The sequence below is a fragment of the Peromyscus californicus genome, unplaced genomic scaffold, assembly GCF_007827085.1.
Source record: "Peromyscus californicus insignis strain IS unplaced genomic scaffold, ASM782708v3 Scaffold_11__1_contigs__length_118956290, whole genome shotgun sequence".
NCBI lineage: Eukaryota > Metazoa > Chordata > Mammalia > Rodentia > Cricetidae > Peromyscus > Peromyscus californicus.
The window spans coordinates 60,168,286-60,190,522 of NW_026294402.1; the positions used below are offsets into that span (position 1 = coordinate 60,168,286).

The 22,237-nt window shown below is 50.6% G+C and overlaps 2 protein-coding genes across 3 annotated transcripts; one reads left to right on the top strand and one right to left on the bottom strand.

The window, feature by feature from the left end:
* The first annotated feature begins 4,710 nt into the window (after nucleotides 1–4,710).
* Nucleotides 4,711–17,030, top strand: Rasl12 (RAS like family 12). 2 transcript variants are annotated; one of them, XM_052712452.1, is made up of 6 exons: nucleotides 4,711–4,879; nucleotides 6,828–6,884; nucleotides 12,647–12,720; nucleotides 13,379–13,569; nucleotides 15,554–15,600; nucleotides 15,810–16,181. In XM_052712452.1, exons 1-6 carry the CDS (start codon nucleotides 4,777–4,779, stop codon nucleotides 16,070–16,072), a joined length of 735 nt encoding a protein of 244 aa, XP_052568412.1. In that variant the 5' UTR covers nucleotides 4,711–4,776; the 3' UTR covers nucleotides 16,073–16,181. The 2 variants fall into 2 exon arrangements, with proteins under 2 accessions (XP_052568412.1, XP_052568404.1); XM_052712444.1 differs by lacking the exon at nucleotides 15,554–15,600 and having other exon boundaries at nucleotides 4,714–4,879; nucleotides 15,810–17,030.
* Nucleotides 17,031–18,487: 1,457 nt separating this feature from the next.
* On the bottom strand, nucleotides 18,488–21,007 carry Slc51b (solute carrier family 51 subunit beta). Its single transcript, XM_052712459.1, has 3 exons — nucleotides 20,892–21,007; nucleotides 19,578–19,668; nucleotides 18,488–18,692 (listed from the first exon to the last, which is right to left on the bottom strand). The coding sequence occupies exons 1-3, from the start codon at nucleotides 20,980–20,982 to the stop codon at nucleotides 18,488–18,490; spliced, it is 387 nt and encodes a 128-aa protein (XP_052568419.1). The 5' UTR covers nucleotides 20,983–21,007.
* Nucleotides 21,008–22,237: the final 1,230 nt, after the last annotated feature.

The window sequence follows — 22,237 nt, forward strand, 5'->3', positions numbered from 1 at the left end:
AGATGAGGGGGGCTTTTCCTCAGCTATGAATGATAGTGTGGGACTTGACAGAACTCTGTCTACTGGCCCTACAGCCTGCTCCCCACCTAGCCTGGCTCTGTCTCTCCACCTGCATAGTCCTTGCCTCAGCAAGAGTGGGACTAGCGAAGGCAGGCTGCCAAGAGCCCAGGGCTGCTGCAGAGTTACCCTCAGCTAGCCTGTTCCAGACACCTGGTAGAAGCCAGACAGCCAAATAGAGCCATCACAGGCCTCTCCTAAGAGCAGGAGGTAAAAATCACACAACTCATCCAGACTGAATGAAGTTTAGCCTCCGTCCATTTTTACCGCAAGTCAAGACCTCTTGAGTGGGTGGGGGCTCATACACACACCCTGTTTCCACCTTCCACAGCCTGATGATGGAGAGGGGTCCACCTAAGGTGGAGATCATGGTTCTGAATCTGAGCGGAGGCTCTGCCCTTTGGTCCCACCCTCAGGGCCCAGCTGGTGTTGTGTGCAGCTGGGAGTTTCCTCCTCCCAGATCCTGAGTGGCCCTCTGGGAGATGGAGAGGACAAGGAACTGTCTTGGCTGTGGGCAGCCCACAGAGTTCCCAGGCCCTGCCTGACCCCTGCCCGACCTCTAACAAACCCCCTCTCCCTTTGCACTCCCCACACTGAGGGAGATTGGGGGTGGGGAGGAAAGGCAGGCACCAGGCTCTGAGCCTTGGAGGAGCACAGACCCAATCCTTATTCATATCTGCAGCTACACAGCTAGCACCCAGTAGGCTCGCTCTCTTTTTATTTAATTAAAAACAACTTTTAGAAGATTTATTTATTTAATTTTTATGTATGAGTGTCTTGCCTGCATGCACATATGTGCATTCACCAGGTGAGTGCCTGGTGCCTGTAGAGGTCAGAAGACAGTGTTAGGAAGGGTTGTAATCCATCAGGTGGGTGTTGGAAACCCACACTGGCCTCTGCAAGAGCAATAGTGTTCTTAACTGATGAGCCATCTCTCCAGCAGGGTCTATTCAGTGGAATCCTGAGCCCCAACCTTCTGGAATTCCCAGTCAGCTGAGGGAAATCCAGTTTCTGTCCCAGAAGAGCTTTGTCTGATGGAGGAGACATAACCTTTGTCCTTGGAGAAAACACCCCCTCCCCACGCCCTGATTTGATGGTGGAGCCTCTCTCCAGTCATGGGGAAGACAGTTCATAGGGCAGGGGGTGCCGCAGCTCCTGGAATTGGGAGAAGGATGAGGACTAGACTAGGAGTCAGGCTTCTCGCCTGGGATTTGATGCTGTGTGACCATCAATCTGCCAAAGCTACTGAGCCTCCCCAGGCCTCAATTCCACATCTGTGAAGCAGGGTTTGCAGCACACATCACGGGACAACTGTAGAAATCATGTCGTGTTGTGACCCTGGGGATGCAGTGACATCACAGAGTTCCCAAAAGCTTAGCTCTCTGTGCGGTTGCCCACGGGTATCTTGGCATCAGGAAAGACAAGTCCTACATTTCTTGCCTGTTCATCCCCTACCTGCTTTGAACATCTATTGAGCACTGAGTTTATGCCCATTGCTGGGCCCAGCAACACAACCCCCACATTTTAGGTATCTATAACAGCTTTGATTGAGGGTACTAGACAAGGACAGATGAGCTACTTGACTGAACAGAATACTTCTCTCTCTTGCTTTCTTTTTAAATTTATTTTTTAAAAAGTTTTTTTCCCATTTTACATACCAATCCCTGCTGTGGGATAATGCTTTTGTACACGGGTTTAATAAAACGCTGATTGGCCAGTAGCCAGGCAGGAAGTACAGGCAGGATAAGCAGACAAGGAGAATTCTGGGAAGAGGAAGGCTGAGTAAGGAGACGCCAGCCCACCGTCCAGGGAGTAGCATGTAATAGCACACAGGTAAAGCCACCGAAAATGTGGCGACATATAGATTAACAGAAATGGACATAAGTGCAAGAGCTAGTCAGTAGGAAGCCTGAGCTAATGGCTGATCAGTTTTAATTAACATAAGCCTCTGTGTGTTTACGTGGGCCTGAGTGGCTGTGTACCAGGTGGGACACAGGAAATCTTCCAGCTACAAATCCCAGTCCCCCTCCCTGCCCTTCTCCCACCCCATTCACCTTCCCCCATCCCACCCCCCATCCACTCCTCAGAGAGGGTAAGGCCTCCCTTGGGGAGTCAACAAAGTCTGGCACACTAAGTTGGGGCAGGACCAAGCTCCTCCCCACTGTGTCAAGGCTGAGCAAGGTATCCCATCCTGGGGAATGTGTTCCAAAAAGCCATTTCATGCACCCAGAGTAAGTCCTGCTCCCACTGTCAGGGGCTCCCAAAACAGATCTAGCCACATAACTGTCACCCACAATCAGAGGGCCTCGTTAGGCCCCATGCATGTTCCCCAGCTGACAAGCCAGAGTCCGTGAGCTCCAGAATACCTCTCTCTTGAGTGACGTGTCCAGATGTCTGCTCCTTGACCTCTTGGTAGGTGGTCAAGAGGTAGGTGCTATGGAGGGAATTATCGATACTTTTATGGGCCGTGGGCCAAGTTTTGGGTGGAATACTTTCATGTTATGTCATCTAACCTTTAATATTATCTCAATTTTAAAGATGAGGAACTGAGATCAGGAAGATTAAAGAAGGGTCTGGCAGCACGTGACATACTCCCCAGGCCTTTCCAGGCCAGGCCAGCATGTCAGAATGCTAGACAAGCAGCTAGCAGAGGAAGGGGGCAGAGGCCAGGCAAAAGAGCTGGTTGAAAGAGGCCATCTCCTTCCTAAGCCTCAGACTTCCAACTTTAGACAGGGCCTCTTGGGTAGTCCCAGTTTTAAAGACGAGAAACCTGGGCTGACAAGATAGCTCAGTGAGTAAAGATACTTGCTGCCAGGTCTGATGACCTGAGTTTGATTCCCAGAGCCCACACGATGGAAGGAGAGAACTGACTCCTTCTTCTGACCTCCACACATGTACTCACAAACAAACAAACAAATAAATAAATAAATGTAAAAAGATAATTTTTAAAAGGTGAAACAACTGATGCCCAGTTTTATTTATTTATTTGTTCATTTGATGTGTGTGTGTGTGTGTGTGTGTGTGTGTGTGTAGGTCAGAGAACAGCTTGCAATAGTCAGGCATCTCCTTTTACCACAGATACATGGGTCCCAGGAATTGAAGTCAGATCATCAAGTGCCTCTACCCACTGAGCCATCTGGCTGGCCCTATTTTCTTTCATTCTTTCCTTTCCTTTTTGAGACAGAGTCTGGTGTGGCCTGGGCTCTCTTGTTCTCCCGAGCTTGTAGTGGAAAACGATCTCGTACTTCTGAACCTCTTGCCTTCAACCCTGAACAGCTGGGATTATAGGCATGTACCGTCTGTCACTAGAGTTTATTTGGTGCTGGGGACTGAACCCAGGGCTCTGTGTGAACTGAGCCCTAGCCCAAGAAAGACTTTAAGCAGCCCTCCCACCTCCCACCAAAAGGGCAATGGCAAAGCTCTCATCTGTAGGGCCTGGGCAGGCTCCACCTTACCTTCTCCAGCATTCCTGCAGTGAGACAAGATTTTTCCCTGTGGATGCCATCTGGAATGTCTGCATAGGACTGTAACCAGCCTGGGGAGGTGGCTGGAACTAGGCTCCCACTTTTTCAACTCCCACAACTCAGAGGAAAACTTTATCCATTAGCTGTTCAAGCAAGTCTGGTCTGAGGGTATAATCTAAACAAATCCCTGTGGTACCTTGTAATCTTTATAACAGCCGGGTTACTGTGCTTCCCCTCAACAGCTAGACCAAGTCAGAACTCACATCCTGTCCAGGAAAAAAAAAAAAAAAAGAAGTTTTTTTTTTCTTGGCTAGGAGGGATACCCTCTGCCTGTTGGCCAGGCTTCCATGTTTTTCTTTTTTTTTCTGGTGGGTGTAGCAGGACCACAGACCTTAGGAGGCCCCAGATCTTAGCACAACTGACACCATGATGGAAGTGTCATTCAGACTCTAAAACTCAGCACATAGACAGCACCACCTGCCAAAACAAAAACAAAGACCTAATCCATCAAAGTCCAAGCTCTGGGAATATCTCTAAATGCATTAACCTTGCTTTTTGCTGTTTTAAATTTTAGTGGCATTTATCAGCCATGCACAATAATGGGTTTTGTTGTGACGTTTTCACACATGCATATAATGCATTTTGATCACATTCACTCCCCATGCCTCCTCTCATGCTCCTACCACTCACTTATCCCCTTCCTCTTCCCAATTAGCCTCCTTTCTATTTTCATGCCTTTTTGATTAATTTTTGGTGACCCAATGAGTTCAATTAGGATTGCTTAGATAGAGGAGCACGGTTGAAGCGTTTTATGTTTGTTTTTGAGGTTGTCTCACATGTAACTCAAGCGATCCTGGAATTCACTCAGGCTGGCCTCCAATTCACCACAACCCTTCCCTGGCTTCCCAAATGCTCTGCTATGATGTCTTAGACAGAGGCACAAGCCCTTTGTCCCAGGAGCCTGGGTCCGACAATGATGCTTCTTGAGTCCCAGTGCAAAATACAGAAGTAGAGCGCTGAGGCTGAGCTGGCTATGGTCTAAAGCAAAAATGGCAGCAGCTGGGAGGCAGGGAGCGCAATCCCAGTTGCAGGGTGCTCAGCTGCTGTTAAAAGGTGTTTGGAGCGCGAAGGCCACGCCCCGTCCACGCCCCTCCTCCGGCAGGCGGACACCGACGGGCGGGCCCGAGGGTGACTGAGGGCTCGCAGCTTGCAGCCCATCGGCCCCGAGACCGGCGTGGCCATCTGCAGGGTCGCCATGTCGTCGGTGTTCGGCAAGCCCCGAGCGGGCAGCGGGCCGCACAGCGTGCCCCTCGAGGTCAACCTGGCCATCCTGGGGCGCCGCGGGGCGGGCAAGTCTGGTGAGTGGCGCGGAGCGCGGAGGATGGGGGCAGCTTCATCCACGGGCTCCCAGAGACTTGCTTCTCCGGGTGGTTGGGTGAGTTTCTACGACTTTGCTTTTTGCCTCAGTTTCTCTGATGCTGGCTCCCACTCTCCTCTTGCTACTTGGTATCTGCCTTCAGCTGCTTGCCTGGCTCTTCCTCTGCCTCTGTACTCGGTACCTGTGACTCCCGCTGTCCCCAACAATACTGTCTCTCTTTGTGTTTCTCTTAGGTCTTCCACTCATCTCCTTCCCTGGGACCAGCAGCCAAGTCTCGTCAACTGACACTAAAGAGACCTGTTTGCACTGGTCGCCAGCCCTGGTTCCCCTTTGAACTTAGTGTCACCCTTGCTACTCCTTGATCTGGGCTGTCTACCCCCTCCCCTCACCACTTTTTCCAAGAGACTTGATAGAAGTCAGTAGAGATTAGAATCCTCAGGCCTGGGCCACTCCTCCATTGCCAACCCTTGGGATTCTGAAACAGACTATTTTCTTATCAAATGTATTTGTTTCAAGCCAGACCCCTCTTGACTTTCTGGAAACGGGAGACTATGGTCCCAGGTGCCAGGGACTTGTCCTTGAGGATCCTGGGTCCTGGGCTACTACCTATTGAGGTAACTGCTGTCAAACCTGAATCTTCATCGCTTCTAAGAGCCATCCCAGAGACCCCCAAAAGGAGTGTCTGACCTGCCACCTGACCTTAAAGACCCAGACAGTTGAAGATGGGTGGGCAGAAGGGGCTCCTCTGGTTGTCCAGTTACAGCCGGCAGGGACCCATCAGCTGTGGCTTTCCTTCTCTTTGAATTCAGCACCCCTGGCTCAGAGAGGGGGACCCAGAACGCTGTGAAAATTAGCCTGTCCCTAGTGACTCAGTCAATACCATAAGTTAGCCAGTGACTAAATGGATGAAGAAATTATTTTTTATTTTTGATGCAGAGTCTCATAGAGCCCAGGCTGGCCTGGAACTTGCTATGCAGCCAAGAATGAATGACCTTGTATTCCTGATTCTCCTGCCTCCACCTCCCAAGTGCATCACCATTCCTGGTTTATGTAATGCTGGGGATGTACCCCAAGGCTTCATGCACTCTACCAACTAGGTTACAGCACCAGAAAGTTTAAAATATGTATTCCTTGGCTATTAGTTTTGCAAATTGGCAGTGTTAGGAATCCTTCAAAAGAACTTCATTTTTAATCTTATCAAGAGTCCAGCATAATATATCTGGCTGACCCTTGCCTTTATGTGGCAAGCTCTGAACAGGAGCACTCCTGTTAGTGCCCTCTACAAGGGAGAAAGAACTACTTTTTCAAGGCTTACATTCTCAAGAGCTACCCCAGAGTGGTAACAAAAGGCCAAGGTGTAGAGGACTCAGACTAGACCGTGTTTACATGAGACACAATCTGTCCTGGACCTTGCCTGGGAAACTCATGCCCTCAGGGGTTCAGACCTTCCTAGCAATAGACAGTCAATTCTTCACTTACAGTCTTTGGTCTGTTGCCAAAACTGGGAGTAAATGCCCCGTACTACAGAATCAATGTGACCTGTCCACAGTGGGAGACATGTCCTTTCAGCTGGAGGGGTGGTGGTGGTGGTCCTCCAGACCTCAGGATAACTAGATGTAGGGTCTTGACTCTGGATTTGGTTGTTCACAGACACCCCTTAGACATGCCTCTCGCTGCCTTTCTTGCTCATAATAACTTTTAGAAAAATAATCCCAGGGTGCACGCAATTAGTGGGACTTGGCACCCCATTTCTACACCTTCTGAGTCAATTCCTTTGCTCTGCAGCATGAAGCCCTAGGAGAGCCAAGCTTGGTGTCAGCCAGAGACCACAGAGGTCAGCTAGGCCTCCTTAAAGTGCGAGGGACAGAGGCTTGGGGGCTGGCCGCAGACCTGACGGGGTCTGGCTCACCTCTTTCTTCTGTTTGCAGCCCTGACTGTGAAGTTTCTCACCAAGAGGTTTATCAGCGAATATGACCCCAATTTGGGTAAGAAGCCGCTCCTCTCTGGGTCTCCTCCGCCTGGGCCCCACCTGGATGTTCCCCTGGGGCCTCCCCATGGGTGGGCCCTGGCCAGCACTGTGCATCTTAGGGGAGAAGGGGAGAACCACGGGGATGATTCAGTGTACACCAGACAACTGGGGGGGGCGGGGGCTGGTCCAGCTCAAGGGCCTGAGACTGTTTGCCCTCAAATATGCAACGCAACAGACCTTAAAAGAACATTTTTTCTTAAATAGCAGAATGTCCACATCCAAATAGTCACAGTTCTTCAAAATGATCTCTCAGTGTTCTCCCGAGGGCAGCCAGACGAGCTATTTAAGGGATTCTGTGAACCAGGTGCCGGACATTCCTTGAACCAGGGACCGTTTGTTTTGTTTTAGATTTTTTAATTTACTTTATTTTATGTATATGAGTATTTTGCCTGCGTGCGTATCTATGCTCCATGTGTGTGCCTGATGCCCATGGAGGGGGCATTGGATCCCCTGGAACTGAAGTGACAGATGGTTGTGAACCACCACGTGAGGGCTGGGGATGGAATCCGGTCCCAGTAACAAGTGTTCTCAACCACGGAGCCATTTTTCTATCCTCCACCTCCAGGCCCAGATTCATTGTGTAACGCTAACTTTGAATGCTGGCTCTGACGTTTATTGGCTGGGTAACTGGGAGACAGCCACTTAATCTCTCTGAGCTACCATTTCCTCATCTGCCAGCGGAGCATAGGCATAGATATATCAGTGAGCCGCTGTGAGGATTCGAGGAAGAACATACATCAGGCTAGTGCTTGACCCCAAGAGACTCTCAGCGCACATTGACGTTTTTCTTCCTCCTTAAATGGCTTCCCATGCATGCTGCTCAGAGCCTACCACATTCATGAGATCTGTGTTGTGAAACTTATTTTTAACAGAAGGATCATCCCCTAAAATAAACTCTCACATGCGACCCTAATCCCCAAGATAAACACAATTAGAATCTGATTAGCACCAAAGTCACTTCTAGCTCTTGTTTATAGTATTTTTATTTATAAACTGTCCATTGAGAACAACGAGGTGTCTGAATGAGCTTAGCTGTTTGAAAACAATGTTGAGTTGTTTCCCCATTTATAAAAATCAAATAAAGTGTTGGTGGGACCCAAAGGGGAGGGTATGTCTCAGGCACATGTGGCTAAAACAGGGGTTGGGGATTTAGCTCAGTGGTAGAGCGTTTGCCTAGCAAGTGCAAGGCCCTGGGTTCGGTCCTCAGCTCCGGGGCCCGGGGGTGGGGGGGGTGGGGACATGTGGCTAAAACAGTTCTTTATAAGAAAGAAACTGAGGCAGAGGGGACTCAGTGACTTGCCTAACATTACAGAACCCCCTCAGGTTCAAAGGAAAGATAAGGTCCACCCACTTCCTGTGAACTGCAGTCTGTGGACCCAGAAGTAGAGGTGTATAGGGCACTGGACTCTCTGAGCCTCGATTTCTCCTTATGGAGTGTGGGACAGGGTTGTCTGTGTTGGAGCTGTGTCTTGTTGTGGGCTGTGACTGGAGCTGCTGGGGGCTAGAGATGCCATAGAAGGGTTCTCTGCCCTAGGTGGGCAAGGGGCTCCGGGGAATGTTCTTGCCTGGCTCCTCCAGGGAACAGCGTCAGCTTCTTACTGCTTTTGCCTCCATCCTGTTCCCGTAAGGACATGGATGCTCATCGTGTCTGAGGTGCCACCTGGTGAACTAACAATCTGACAGAACTTCTTTGGTGCCTTTTATAAAATGACTATTTTAAGGATATCAAAAGTTCCCAGAGTCAAGGTAGGCTCTACACCACTGTGCCTGGGTGAGAAGTTGCCATTCTAGCTCCCAAGGCCAGTCACCCGATGACCTGAGGCTTCATCCAACTTGTGCATCTGTGCTGGGATTCCTACAGAATAGGCTGCTTCGGTCAGACATAGCTGAAGGACCAGCAGACACATCTTAGCCAGGGAGCAAGGGGTCGGGGAGGCAGCCCAGAAGGCCCAAGTTCAAATCCCCCCCCCCCAATTACTGGAGATTAAACAAACACTGTGATTCATGTATGCTAGGCAGAACTCTACCACTGAATTGTATACTAGCCCCTGCTCCACACACACACTTTTTTCTCCCAGTTTTTTTTTTTTTTTGGTTTTTCTAGACAGGGTTTCTCTGTGTAGCTTTGCGCCTTTCCTGGGACTCACTTGGTAGCCCAGGCTGGCCTCGAACTCACAGAGATCCGCCTGGCTCTGCCTCCCGAGTGCTGGGATTAAAGGCATGCGCCACCACCGCCCGGCTCTTTTCTCCCAGTTTTAAGACAGGGTCTCACTACATTGCACAAGCTTGCCTTGAACTCATTCTGCAGCCCAGGCAGGGACTGACCTTGCAATCCTCCTGCCTCAGCCTCCCAAAACAATCTTGCCATCTTTCTACAGTGGAGCCAACAGAAGATCAGGGAGGCTACCAGGAAGACTAAGGTCAGAGGAACGCTTGTCCTCAGGCGAGGCAGGACTTTGCCTGTTTGGAGGGAGTGCCTAACAGACAACTTTGGCCAAACATTAAAAAGTATGAACACGATGTAGGCATCCAGCAACAGCTCTTCTTGGGCCAAATATAGTTAAACATTTGGGGCATATTTTCCATTAGTTTTTTTTTTTTCTCTTTGGATAAGAGCAGCTATTTATCCAAGTCCCCAAAGCAGGCTGGGGACGAAGAGCTGTCTGTGACTCATGTTGGATGTTAGTGGACCTGGCCTGTGTCCAGGCCTGCTGGGCTGCCAGCGGCCCTCGGGGAGAAGTGTGTGACTACATTCAGCCAGGGCAAGGGGTGCTGTCCTCCCAGTACCACTGCTAGGAAGGCAGAGAACACCTCGGATCTGCCTAGAGGGGTCACCCAGGGAAAGGTGGGGACCGAGTGTGCTCACGTACGTGTGCCAGGGATGGCTGGGAGTAGGAGACACAGTCAGCGTGCCAGTGACGTTTCTGTCAGTCTGACCTCATTCTGACTTCTTGGGTTTAAAGTCGTAAGAACTAAAAAAAGAAAAAAAAAGAAAGAAAGAAAGAAAGAAAAAACAAACTGGTGAAATCCAAATAAGGTCAGTGATTTAGTTCATAGTACAGAACCAACATCAATTTCCTGGTCTGGCGATTGTGCTGTGGTTATATAAGGCATAACACTAAGGGAAACAGAGTGAAGAGTACATAGGAATCCGTTAGTTTGTAACTTCTATGAGCTTAAAATTATTTCTTTACAAAATAAGTGGGTATGAGGGCTACGGCTGTAACTCAGTTAGTAGGGTGCCTGCCATATTAGTGTGAGGGCCTGAGTTCGGAGCTCCAGCACCCATGTGAAAAGCTAGGTGTGGTGGCATGTATCTGTAATCCCAGCACTGGAGAAAGCAGAGACAGGTGGATGGATCCCTAGAATGGAATGGCCATCCATCTGGTCACTTCAAGTTCAGTGAAAGGCCGTGGCTCAAAGAGTAAGGTGGAGGAGTGGGGCTGGAGAGATGGCTCAGAGGTTAAGAGCACTGACTACACTTCCAGAGGACCCAACACCCATGGCAAAACACTAGTGCACATAAAATAAAAATAAATAAATGATGGGAATGTCGTTCTATATGCTGTGAATGTGTGTTGCTCTGATTTGGTTGATAAATAAAATGCTGATTGGCCAGTAGCCAGGCAGGAAGTATAGTATAGGCAGGATAAGCAGAGAGGAGAATTCTGGGAACAGGAAGGCTGAGTCAGGAGTTGCCAGCCAGACACAGAGGAAGCAAGATGTGAAGGCAGAACTGAGAAAAGGTACCAAGCCACGTGGCTAAACATAAATCAGAATTATGGGTTAATTTAAGATGTAAGATCTAGCTAGTGAGAAGCCTGAGCCAATAGGCCAACAGTTCATAATTAATATAAGCCTCTGTGTGTTCATTTGGGTCTGAGCAGCTGCGGGACTACAAGGACACAGGAGCTGGGTGGGCACAGGAAAACTTTCAGTTACAAATAAATAAAATAATTAAGTGAAAAGAGGCTGAAGAAGACCCCAGGTGTCAAACTCTGACCTCCACACATAGATGCACACACGAACATGTACACATACATACATACACCACATACTTGCCCAAATAAATAAAAGGAGAAAAAAAATTACCTAGGAATGTGACCTGTCCTGTTAACCTTGGAGACCTCCACATTCCTCACTGCCATTTTTAGATACTTATTATGGGCCAGGCCCCAAGTCTGGAGGACTAAGCAGTCCTCCCACAGTCCTGGGAGATAGGGCTGTTAAATGTACTAGCTCAGGGACAAGCCAAGCAGCAGAGTGAAGGCTTGAAAACTGTTAGCTCTGGCCAGGCAGTAGTGGTGCACACCTTTAATTCCAGCACTTGGAAGGCAGGAACCAGCCTGGTCTACAGAGTGAGTTCCAGGACAGCCAGGGCTACACAGAGAAACCCTGTCTTGGGGAAAAGAAGAAGAAGAAGAAGAAGAAGAAGAAGAAGAAGAAGAGGAGGAGGAGGAGGAGGAGGAGGAGGAGGAGGAGGAGGAGGAGGAGGAGAAGAAGAAGAAGAAGAAGAAGAAGAAGAAGAAGAAGAAGAAGAAGAAGAAGAAGAAGAAGAAAAGAAAGAACAAAAGGAAGGGCAGGGGAGAAAGCTGTTAGCTCATGCTATCATAGTGCTCCCATTTAAAAGGAGGATGCACTCCTTGAGAGCAGAAGTCTAAATCAGGCAGTTGAAATGTAGCTGAGACTGACTTGGGGGGAGGGGTGCGGTGTATGTGTGTGCTGTGTACGCGCAGGAGTGCGTGCAAGTTTGCAGATCTGTACGCACCCAGAGGCCAGAAGAGGGCATCCAGCATCTTGTCACTTTCCACTTTATTCCTTGGAGACAGGGTCTCCATGAGCACAGGGATAAGCTGACAGTCAGCAATCCCCCACGATCCTCCTGTCTCAGCCTCACAGTGCAGGGGTTATAGGCATGCACACATCTATGATTGACTTTTTACGTGGGTGCTGGGGACTTGAACTCAGGTCTTCGTGCTTGTATAACAATCACTTCTCCCCACTGAGCTTCCCCACCCCCTCTCCCCACTGAGCTTCCCCACCCCCTCCCCCGTTTCCCTTAAGTTGGCTTGGATCCTACATTACCTTGTCTATTTGATAATGATGACTTATAAAACCTTGGAACTTGTGTGTGAGGTCTGACATGTCATAAGCTTCTCTTTTCCCTTCTCTCCTCTACTACTGAGGGAAGAAGTCCTCTTTGGGGACTCTCTGTGGGCCAGGTACTATGGTGAAAGGGACAGACAGTGGAGAAAATCGGGGTTCTTTTTTTTTTTTTTTTTGGTTTTTCGAGACAGGGTTTCTCTGTGTAGCTTTGCGCCTCTCCTGGAACTCACTTGGTAGCCCAGGCTGGCCTGGAACTCACAGAGATCCGCCTGGCTCTGCCTCCCGAGTGCTGGGATTAAAGGCGTGTGCCACCACCGCCCGGCAAAAAATCGGGGTTCTTGGAGGAAGCGCCAAGCCTCTGCGGCTGAGCCTATGGGCCACACACTCCACACTACAGGCTTTGTGCATGGATTCAGAAATACCCTGTCCCCCAGGGCATGGTATATAGTGGCCTCTGATGCTTCAAGCCTGAAAAGTGAAGAGAGACAGTGGCTTGGTAGCAGCTCCCAAGGGCCAGTCAAGGCTACACTGGAGTCCAGCACAGGAGGTAGCTGGGACATCGACCTTCTCTGAATGCCATGCCTCTGACCTGGCTGACCATCTGTGTTGCAGAGGACACCTACAGCTCTGAGGAGACTGTGGACCACCAACCTGTCCACCTGAGGGTCATGGACACTGCAGATCTGGTAACCTTACCCCCATTCCCCGCAATCCCCCAGAGAAGGCAGTGAGCCAATGCAGCCTACCGAGTTCTGACCTCACGAGGGAATCGGATCCCTCTAGGCTCCAGTTTGCTGTGTGGCCCTGAATGGGGCTCTGACTTTTCTGGGCCTGAATCTTTCATTTGCCATATGAGAAGGGCGATTGCTGACATCAGCCCAGATAGCCTGTGCTGTGAGGCTAAGCATACACATGTGCAAACTTATTTACACAAACACTCCTACACAGAGCCTGTCAGCCCGTCTCCCCAACATATCTCTCCACGTCCTCCCCACTCCCTGCCCTGGCTAGAGTCTGTTCCCAGAGACCAAAGGGGCAGTATGGACCTGACCCAAAAGCAGCAGTACCCAGGGACAGTAGGACCTTGGAGGACCATGCCAGAATCTTTGACTCAGTGCCCAAGGGGCCAAGGTCTCCAAGTCCCTGGCTGGGTGGTGGGAGGGAGGTTCATGAGACAATGTCTCTTTTCACACCAAGCCAAATCAACACTGAAGTGCCCCTGTGCAGAGAGATCTGCTGGGAACAATGTACAAAGATTCAGGAGTTGGAAAGGGCAGCCCAGGTGAAGGCCTTTCCCCCCCAAGTTCTTCTGCCTCTGAGGTAGATTCCGCTCCTTCACTCCAGGACACCCCCAGGAACTGTGAGCGCTATCTAAACTGGGCCCATGCCTTCCTGGTGGTATACAGTGTCGACAGTCGTCAGAGTTTTGAGAGCAGCAGCAGCTACCTGGAGTTGCTGGCCTTGCATGCCAAGGAGACGCAGCGCGGCTACCCTGCCCTGCTGCTGGGCAACAAACTGGACATGGCCCAGTACAGGTGAGTGCAGACGTCTTAGCCCTCTCCTCTAAAGCTTGCTTCCACATGGATGCAGAATGACGTACTTAGGGACCACTGCTGCCCCAGACCGGCGCCGTCCTCAACTTCAGGGAAAGGGATCGTGCTGGACGAGTGCACTGGGAGTTTGTCTTCCAGACAGCCAGTGACGGAAGGGAAGGACACCTGGGCCACTTAGGACATGGGCTGGATCCCCAAAGGCAAGAGAGAAGGCACCCCTTCCTTTCGGGAGTCTCGGTGGTCTCTTACATCAGCCTTGCCCGAGGCCATGTGACATTCCGGTCCCTCTCCCAGCAGCTGAGTAGTCATTTGGTGCCCAACTCCAGTCCCAAGGAAGAGGTCTAATTTGCTCCTTGGATCAGGTGACAGCTGTCCTCCAACCAGCCCTTGCCCTGACCAGGCACAGCACCCCAGGCTTGTTGCCACAGTAGGCTGCTGAGGGCAGGCCTCTCTTAGAAAGGCTTGGACTTGAACCAGAGGTCACAGACTGGGCCAGAGGGCAGATCACCACAGAATGCTGCAGCCATATTTTGCTTGGCTGGCACAATGTTTTAAATGACTTGGAATTGGAATGCTTTGAGGTGGGGCCTGCTTCCTTCAGCTGACCACAGGCCTCGCCACTCCCTGTGGTTTCTACCTCCACCCTCCCCACACATCCAAGTCACCCGCCTAGCCTGAAGGCCCTTGACACCCAAAGCCTACACTTGAGCAATCCAACTGAAACTCCAAAGTGGACATTGTTCCATGTGGCCAGTCCACCTGCTGGGTGTGGCACTCACCTTCCATCAGCCTCCTACGTCTCCCTTTCTGCTCTTAACTTGTTCTCGCTCTCCCAGACCCCAGAGGCCCAGTGCCTGGTGTTGGGATTTGTTCAGATTAGGTCACACAGGCAGAGGGAGAAGGGAGTTGTGGTTTCCTGAAAGGTAACTCTGATAGTGTGGGGCCTTCTTCACGGGTGGTCCAACCTGCAGCCCAAGAAAAATTGCATCTTGGAGAATAAGGGAAGTCCTACAGTGGGTAAATCACTGAAGGTGGTCCTTGAACTCTCTTGGAACCTGGAAGAGAGATCGGAAGACTGGACTGTGAATAGAAAGGAGAGTGTTCCATATGACACGGGGTTGTGGGGGTGACTATAGAATATTATTTTAACCCCAGTGTTTCCCAAAGAAATTGTTGAAAATGGTTTGCAAGCAAGTGACCGGGGTTTGAATGAAACAGCCCTGGTTCCCTGGGTACAAGACGTGATGGTTTACCCCACTTTTCAGCTGAACACTAATAGGTGTAACACTAACAGGGCAGGGCTCAGTGGCACGCTAGGTTTCCTGTCCCCCTGCACCTGCCGAATCAGCCTTGGCCCAGAAACTTTTCCCCACTACTTCTTACCCTGGTATCCATCCCCTCCCATCTTGGCTGTGCCATGGTCCTCAGGGATGGTGGTGGGGCAGCTCATCAGTGGGTGGTGGTGAGCAGGATCAGCTGGTGCAGCCTTGGCCTCAAGACCCGAGGAGTCCCCGTCTGAACGTAGGAGCTTTTCAAGAGCCAATCTTCATTTTTTTTCTCCACCTCCATTCTCATGGGTTCCAGTCAGACGTGCCTAGAGACCTTCCACTTGCAAACATCTATCCTCTTATCACAGGAGGTGGATAGAAGCAAACAGGAGTGCATACAGCCCTGCCCTGTCCCTCTGTTCTCCTAACATGCTACTCTCTGCTGGCCCTCCACTGGACAAGCAGACAAAACACCCATGAGTCTGCCGGTAACAGGCTTCCTGAGTAATCTGAGGGGTGCGGCCCCCCTCAGTGCAAACAGACGCTCTTTTCTAACACTGGTTCCTCAAGTCAGGGCTAAGGGTGGCCATCCTGAGGAGACAGGCAATGGCTTTCTTCCTTTGGCCATAGGCAGAGTCTAGCATGGGAGAACTTGGCTCATCTTTTCTCTTTTCTTCATATGCATTCCTAAATTCCAGCTTTGGCAACACCAGCTACCATTTATCAAGTGCCGAGTCTGTGACAGGTAATTATGCTAAGCACGCCATGCAAATTGTCTTTCTTAGCCCTAACAGCCTGCAGAGGCGGGTGCCATTATCCTGCCGTACTGATGAGAAAACAGATTCAGAGGGTGAAGATGGGCCCAGACCACCGGGTGGGGAGATGGGTGTGGGACCCTCCCTGCCCGACTTGGAATGCCATTCTCCTGACTGCCTCACCCTGCTTCCTCGCCAGGCAGGTCACCAAGGCTGAGGGCGCGGCCTTGGCAGGCAGGTTCGGGTGCCTGTTTTTTGAGGTCTCTGCCTGCCTGGACTTCGAGCATGTGCAGCATGTCTTCCATGAGGCGGTGCGGGAGGTGCGCCGGGAGCTGGAGAAGAGCCCCGCGGCCCGGCCCCTCTTCATCTCTGAGGAGAAAGCCCTGTCTCACCAGACCCCGCTCACAGCCCGACATGGGCTGGCCAGCTGCACTTTCAACACTCTGTCCACGATCAGCCTGAAGGAGATGCCCACTGTGGCCCAGGCCAAGCTGGTCACTGTGAAGTCATCCCGGGCCCAGAGCAAGCGCAAGGCACCCACCTTGACCCTACTGAAGGGCTTCAAGATCTTTTGAGGACCCTTCTACAGGAACCTCAGGCTCGACTGATGCTTGGGGCTGCAGGGCAGGGGCTGCCTTGCCTTCCGATGTACCAGAGGCCCTTATGCTCGGGTCCATAGCAGACTCCACCTCCAGCACCAAGCAGTCCCGACATGCTCACTGTGTGAGCCAGAGGGACAGGCAGGTATGCTGCTCTGAGTCCCTCCAGGCCTTGGGCTTCATGGTAACCTCTGCATCCACCACCCTGGAGAGAAGCTGCCCCTGTTACCAACCAGAGACCTGGAACCAGGAGCGAGCAGAAAGGAACTGCGGTGCATATCCTGTGCCAAGACTCTCGTCTGCTCCAGCCACTGTTAGGCCCCCTGCAGCCCCGGTTCAAAGCAGCTTTATCTATGTGAAGGCCTGTAGCAGTTTACAGGATGGCTGGCCCTGGGGCCCTACTTCCACCTGGTGGTAGAAAGAGGTAGGGCAGTTGTCCGGAGGCCCAAAGCTGGTGCCTCCCGTGTCTTCTGATGTCTTAAAACCCCAGGCTACAAACCTTACAGCTTATCCAAGAAAAATCTGGTTAAAATAATCCTATGGGAAAGCCTGGATACGGCAATGAAATCTGGATGGGAGCATTTCAGCACTCGCCTCTCAGCAAAGGGTGCAGAGAGGGGCTGTGGATTGTCCAGGCTAGTGGGGAGCCCCCGGCATTTTTTTTCACCAGCCTTTGGGGGGCTCTTGTGACCACTTTATTAGTAGACCCACCCCCTCGGATCACCCTTCTTGAGCTTAATGACTAAGGCTGCAGAAAGTCATTCTACACAGGTAGGTGTAGTCTGGTTTGGTTGGACCTAGGACCCTCAGCAATGGATCTGAGTTTTTTTTTTTTTTTTTTTTTTTTTTGGTTTTTCGAGACAGGGTTTCTCTGTGTAGCTTTGCGCCTCTCCTGGAACTCACTTGGTAGCCCAGGCTGGCCTCGAACTCACAGAGATCCGCCTGGCTCTGCCTCCCGAGTGCTGGGATTAAAGGCGTGCGCCACCACCGCCCGGCTGGATCTGAGTTTTCAAAGCTCACTTTGGCAAGATAGATCCCAATGTGTTTGGGATTAATAAGGTGGATTTTGGCGTCAACCATTTGGTGTTTTACCAAGTCTCAGATGTGAGAAGGCTGTCCAGCTACAGCTGTTTCTTACTGTTTACCACAAACTCTAGATGGCCTGGTTCAGGAGGGGCATTAGATGGGCTGAACCAGGCATCCTAACCTAGGAAGTCTGCTCCTTCCGCACCCAGCCAACAGACGCAGGAGCTTGGACTGAAAAGATCTCTAACCCAGTCTTCAGCTCTGTTCTGTAGCTGGAGATGCTGAGGTCAGGAGGAGGCTGTGAACTACTCAAGAGCATGTACCACAAGCCCTGGCACTGATCCTGACCAACAGGCCAGATCTGAACTTTGTACTGTTTATTTCTTTGAGACAGAGTCTCTTTATTATGTAGCTTTGGCTGTCCTGGAACTCGCCCAGGCTTGAGTTGAACTCACAGAGATCCACCTGCCTCAGCCTTCCAAATGCTGGAATTAAGGCTTCCACCACACACACGACTTTGTACATTTGATCCAAGCCACTTGTGTGCTGGGGAATATTATTTTAAGCTATTTGTTTATGTTGCATTTGTTTAACTCTGTGAAGCTGTGTTACTGTGCCTGTCTAAAACACCTGATGGTCTAATAAAGAACTGAACAGCCAATAGGGAGGAAGGAGAAAGGATGGGTGGGGCTGGCAGGCAGAGAGGATAAATAGGAGAAATCTGGGGGAAAGAGAGAGAGAGAGAGAGAGAAGTAGCCAGAGAAGGAGGTGGACTCCAGGGACCAGCTACCCAGCCAGCCATGGAGTAAGAGTAAGATTTACAGAAGTAAGAGAACAGGAAAATCCCAGAGGCAAAAGGTAGATGGGGATAATTTAAGACAAGCTCGCTAGAAACAAGCCAAGCTAAGGCTGGGCATTTATAATTAAGAATAAGCCTCTGTGTGTGATTTATTTGGGAGCTGGGTGGCGGGCCCCCCAAAAGAGCAAAAACAAACACCAACACTTGTGTGCGCTTCAGAGACTACCATCGTTCGAACCAACCCTACACCTCCAACTGCCCACCTGGAGAAGCATTTTAATAAAAGACTTTTTTAAATAATGAATTTTCATCTGGGCGTAGTTTATTATGTCTGCTGAAAATAAGTTAGGCTACTTGGAGGGTAGTGTCTAACCTGAGGGGTTTGAGGCCACAGAGCTGAGCTCAGATCACAGTCATGTGTCTGGCTGGGGTAGTGTGTTTTCTCAACTCTCACTAGCTCTCAGTTTCCTGTGGATCTGGTAGAAAGACCTGTGGTGCAGCTTTCTCATTCAACTCAGTTTCCTCCGGGGGCACGTAGGGCTTCTCTGAGATCAGTGTCTCTGTGAGGTTGCTCAGGCTGCTGTGTTCTTTCATCTTGGAATCATCTAGGTGCAGGACTTGTGGTGTTTCTTTGTCTTGTGGCTGCTTCTTTCGATTTCTGGGAGGAGAGGAAATGGTGTTGATGGGGGACATTGAGAGGCTGGGTCAGGACTCAATGGTTGAGAGCCTGAGGGAAGACCCTCTGTGCAGAAGTGGTGGGGGCTGGGTGGCTCCCACTTTCATATCTACCATCGCTCTGCAAGGCTACCCAGGAGCTAAGCTTTGATTGACAGCCCTTCCCCTTAGAGACGAGGAAGCATATGAAGGCAAAGAAGCACCGTATTTTACATCCAGGTCTGCCCATTCTGAGCCCTGTGACTTTTCTCCAAACCACACTATCCTGGCCCCAAGGCTGTCATCTTAGGACAGGTCCTCACCCACCATGCTCGATCCCTGAGATGCTGCCAGAAATCCCTAACTAACCTTCTATCTGTCACTCTGCTTATTTCTCCAAACAGGTTTCCCCACACCTTCAGTCATGTATGTAAGACACAACCCTACACATGGCTCCCACTGGCTACTTCCTCAACCTGACGGTCTTTTCACTAATTCTTGAAAATCTCTCTTTTCTCCAAGCTGATTTACTCAAGGAATTCCTGGGCTTCCTGCAGGCCATGGTGGAAGGGTCTGAGCACCAGATAATCTGCGCTCCTGTGGACAGTCACCTTGTCTCTCAGCTGAGTTTGCTAAGAGGAACGCTTCCTGACAGGGCAAGAGGGGCCGGGACCACTTAAAGGGTGACACCTTCTGCATCATTCCAACTTGCTAGCCAGGGCTAGGGGGTCATAACTGGGGGCAGCTGCTGGGTTGTTTAATAGCTTTGCTCCCTGATAGCTGCCACCAAAAGACGAAGAGCCAGTTCCCCTACGTGACTCTTAGATTGCCATCTAGGAAGGAATCCCCACTCCTGCCTCTGGAGACCCACTCTAGACCAATTCCTCACCTGTTTGCCAGGATGCTCCTCCTCAGGAGGACCATGCTTATCACCACCACCAGGGCTGCCAGAACCAGGATGGAATAATTCCAAGGAGCCGCTGAGGAGGGACACACAGACAGACAAGTCCTCAGGCCAGGTGCCACTCAGACCCACTCACAACTGCAGCTTGGGCTCAGGCCCATCTCGGATCATTCATTTGTCCCCTGCTATGGAGAGCCCCATCAAGACCCCTTGCTCTGAGGGAACTCCCCGACTGACCATTGGGTGGATGGATGGGGTGGAGACAGGCTCTCTGCTCTGGACCAGCCCTGGTCCTAGGGGGGAGACAGCACTGTGTTTGGATACTAGCTGGGTAAAAAGGGGGTGTGAGCGGCAAGGAGGAGGAGGTGGGTCACCTTGAACTTCAGTCTTCAATTTTACTGCCTTTAGGAAAAGAAGGAAGAAAGAGGAGAGGGGGAGAGAATGACTAACTGGGCACAGTGACTGTCTGCCACGGGCACCAGGTAAAGTGGCAGGTTGGGCTGTGAGTGCTCAGGACATGTCAAACCGTCTCCAGGTGAGGCAGGCTCCAGGTGCACAGCTTTTACTCCCCCTGGCAGGAAAGGTCCTCCACCAAATGATCTGACAGTGAATTCCTTCCCTTCTTTCAAGGGTTTTCCCCACAGCAAGCCTTCGTCAGAGTGAGCCATTCCCTGATCTCATTATCTACCTCGATGCATAATCCCCCCCCACCAACCCCCCACCCCCGCCACACACACACACACACACACACACACACACACACACACACTGTATTGAGGGTTGAATTTAGGGATTCTTTGAATGTTAGCCAACCACTTCACCACTGAGTGCCAAACTCTTTTTAAATTCTGAGACAGGGTTTCACTAAGTTGCCCAGACTGGACTTCAACTCTGTGTGGCTCATGCAGGCCTCGAACTTGTGATCATCATGGCTGAGCCTCTTGTGTAGCTAGGATTGCAGATCTGGGCTACCGGGCCAGTTGGCTTCTTTTTCACTGTGCACCGGGAACATATACTTTTAGTTGTTGGTTTCTTTTCTATGTCCTCTACTAGAATGGACACCAGTGTGGGTAGAGACTTGTGTTTTGTTCACTGCCTAGGACACAGTACAGTTCAATAAATAGTAGAGGTGGTTGATGGCTAAGTGGCCCACACCCTGAGAAAAGGCGAGTGAGTGGACTCAGCTAGCCCCTCTTGATGAGATGTCTAGCCTCACTCCCTTTTGAAGAAAATGTGCCACTTGGTGGGGTACAAGAGACAGTGCCAAACTGCTCCACCACGCCCACCCCCATCACTTACCATCTTCTGCACGAAAAAACCAAATCATTTCTTCCAGAAGTTCCTGGGGCACCTCAGGGCCGGCTGCAGCTCCCTCCACACTGTTGTCCATGTCTCTGCTCTTGGTTGAGATGTTTCTGGGCTGTGAACAAACAAGTCTTGAGACCCCAGCGATCCTCCTGGCCTCTCAGGTTCTGGCCTCTGAGCAGACAACTCTGGCAACAGCAGACAGCACATCCTGGCCCTGGTTTGCCTTTCCGCTTTGTCCAAACCATCAGTGTTAGGACAGCAAGAGCCTGAACTGAAGCTGACTGTGGCAGTGAACGCAATAACAATTTCAGGAGACTGAGTCAGGAGGATTGGTAGGCTAGTTCAAGGCCTGGGTAACATGGAGGGTTCCAGATCAGCATGAGCTATGTAGGGACATCCTGTCACAATAAATGATTGACAGGCAAGTTCCTGGGAAGAAGCGTGTCTTACAAAGCTGACCACCAACTTGAACCTCTGTGTGCAAAGGTTGGAATGTTACAAGTCCAGAGCCAAATTATCTTGGACCATCCTTAGCCCCCTCAAAAGCCATTTATTACTTGTCTCCAGGTATGACCTAGCATCTTTGTGACTATCAGGTAAATCCTTTGGAATGTGCAAACAGACTCCTAGCTTCCACCACCCAGAAGGCTAAGAATGTGCTTCAAGAGCATCTAGGTTTACAGCAGAGACTTCTTGATTTTCTGTAACCTGCCTACCCAATTGTTTACAGAGATGCATTCGTAAAATGTCTTGACTTGTGACTTTCATTGTTCTATTACTATAAAACTTCATGAGGCCCTTGGGAGGCAGAGGCAGGAGGATCTCTGTGAGCTCAAGGCCAGGTTGGTCTCCACAACAAGGTCCTGACCAGCCAGGGCTCCAGACTGAGACACTCCCCTCCCCTGCCCACTCATCTCAAAACCACAACCCATGGTGAAACTGGTACCACTCGGAATATGGAATTTAGGGTAACTGGGATCTGTGTTCCTGGGCCCTGGTCACTTATATTTGGCTCCAGGATAAACCATTTCTTACCCTCTTTGAGGTGAGATTTGTGAATTTTTTTTCCATGATAGCTAGATGGTAGATAGACACATGGATAAAATAACAATGTGATCCCAGGAGCAGGTGGGACCTGAAATCAGGAACCACAGTGGAGGAGGGACTCAAATCTTTTCTAAAATGCAGGGGAAGGGGCAGGGATGCATAGGCCAGTGTGAGGCTGTGCCACTGACCGACTGCAGGGTCCTTTCAGGGGACACCCCTGTTTCTGCCAGCTCTGCAACTCCGGCCCATTTCTAACCTAATTATTCCACCCACTCCACCTCACGCCTCCC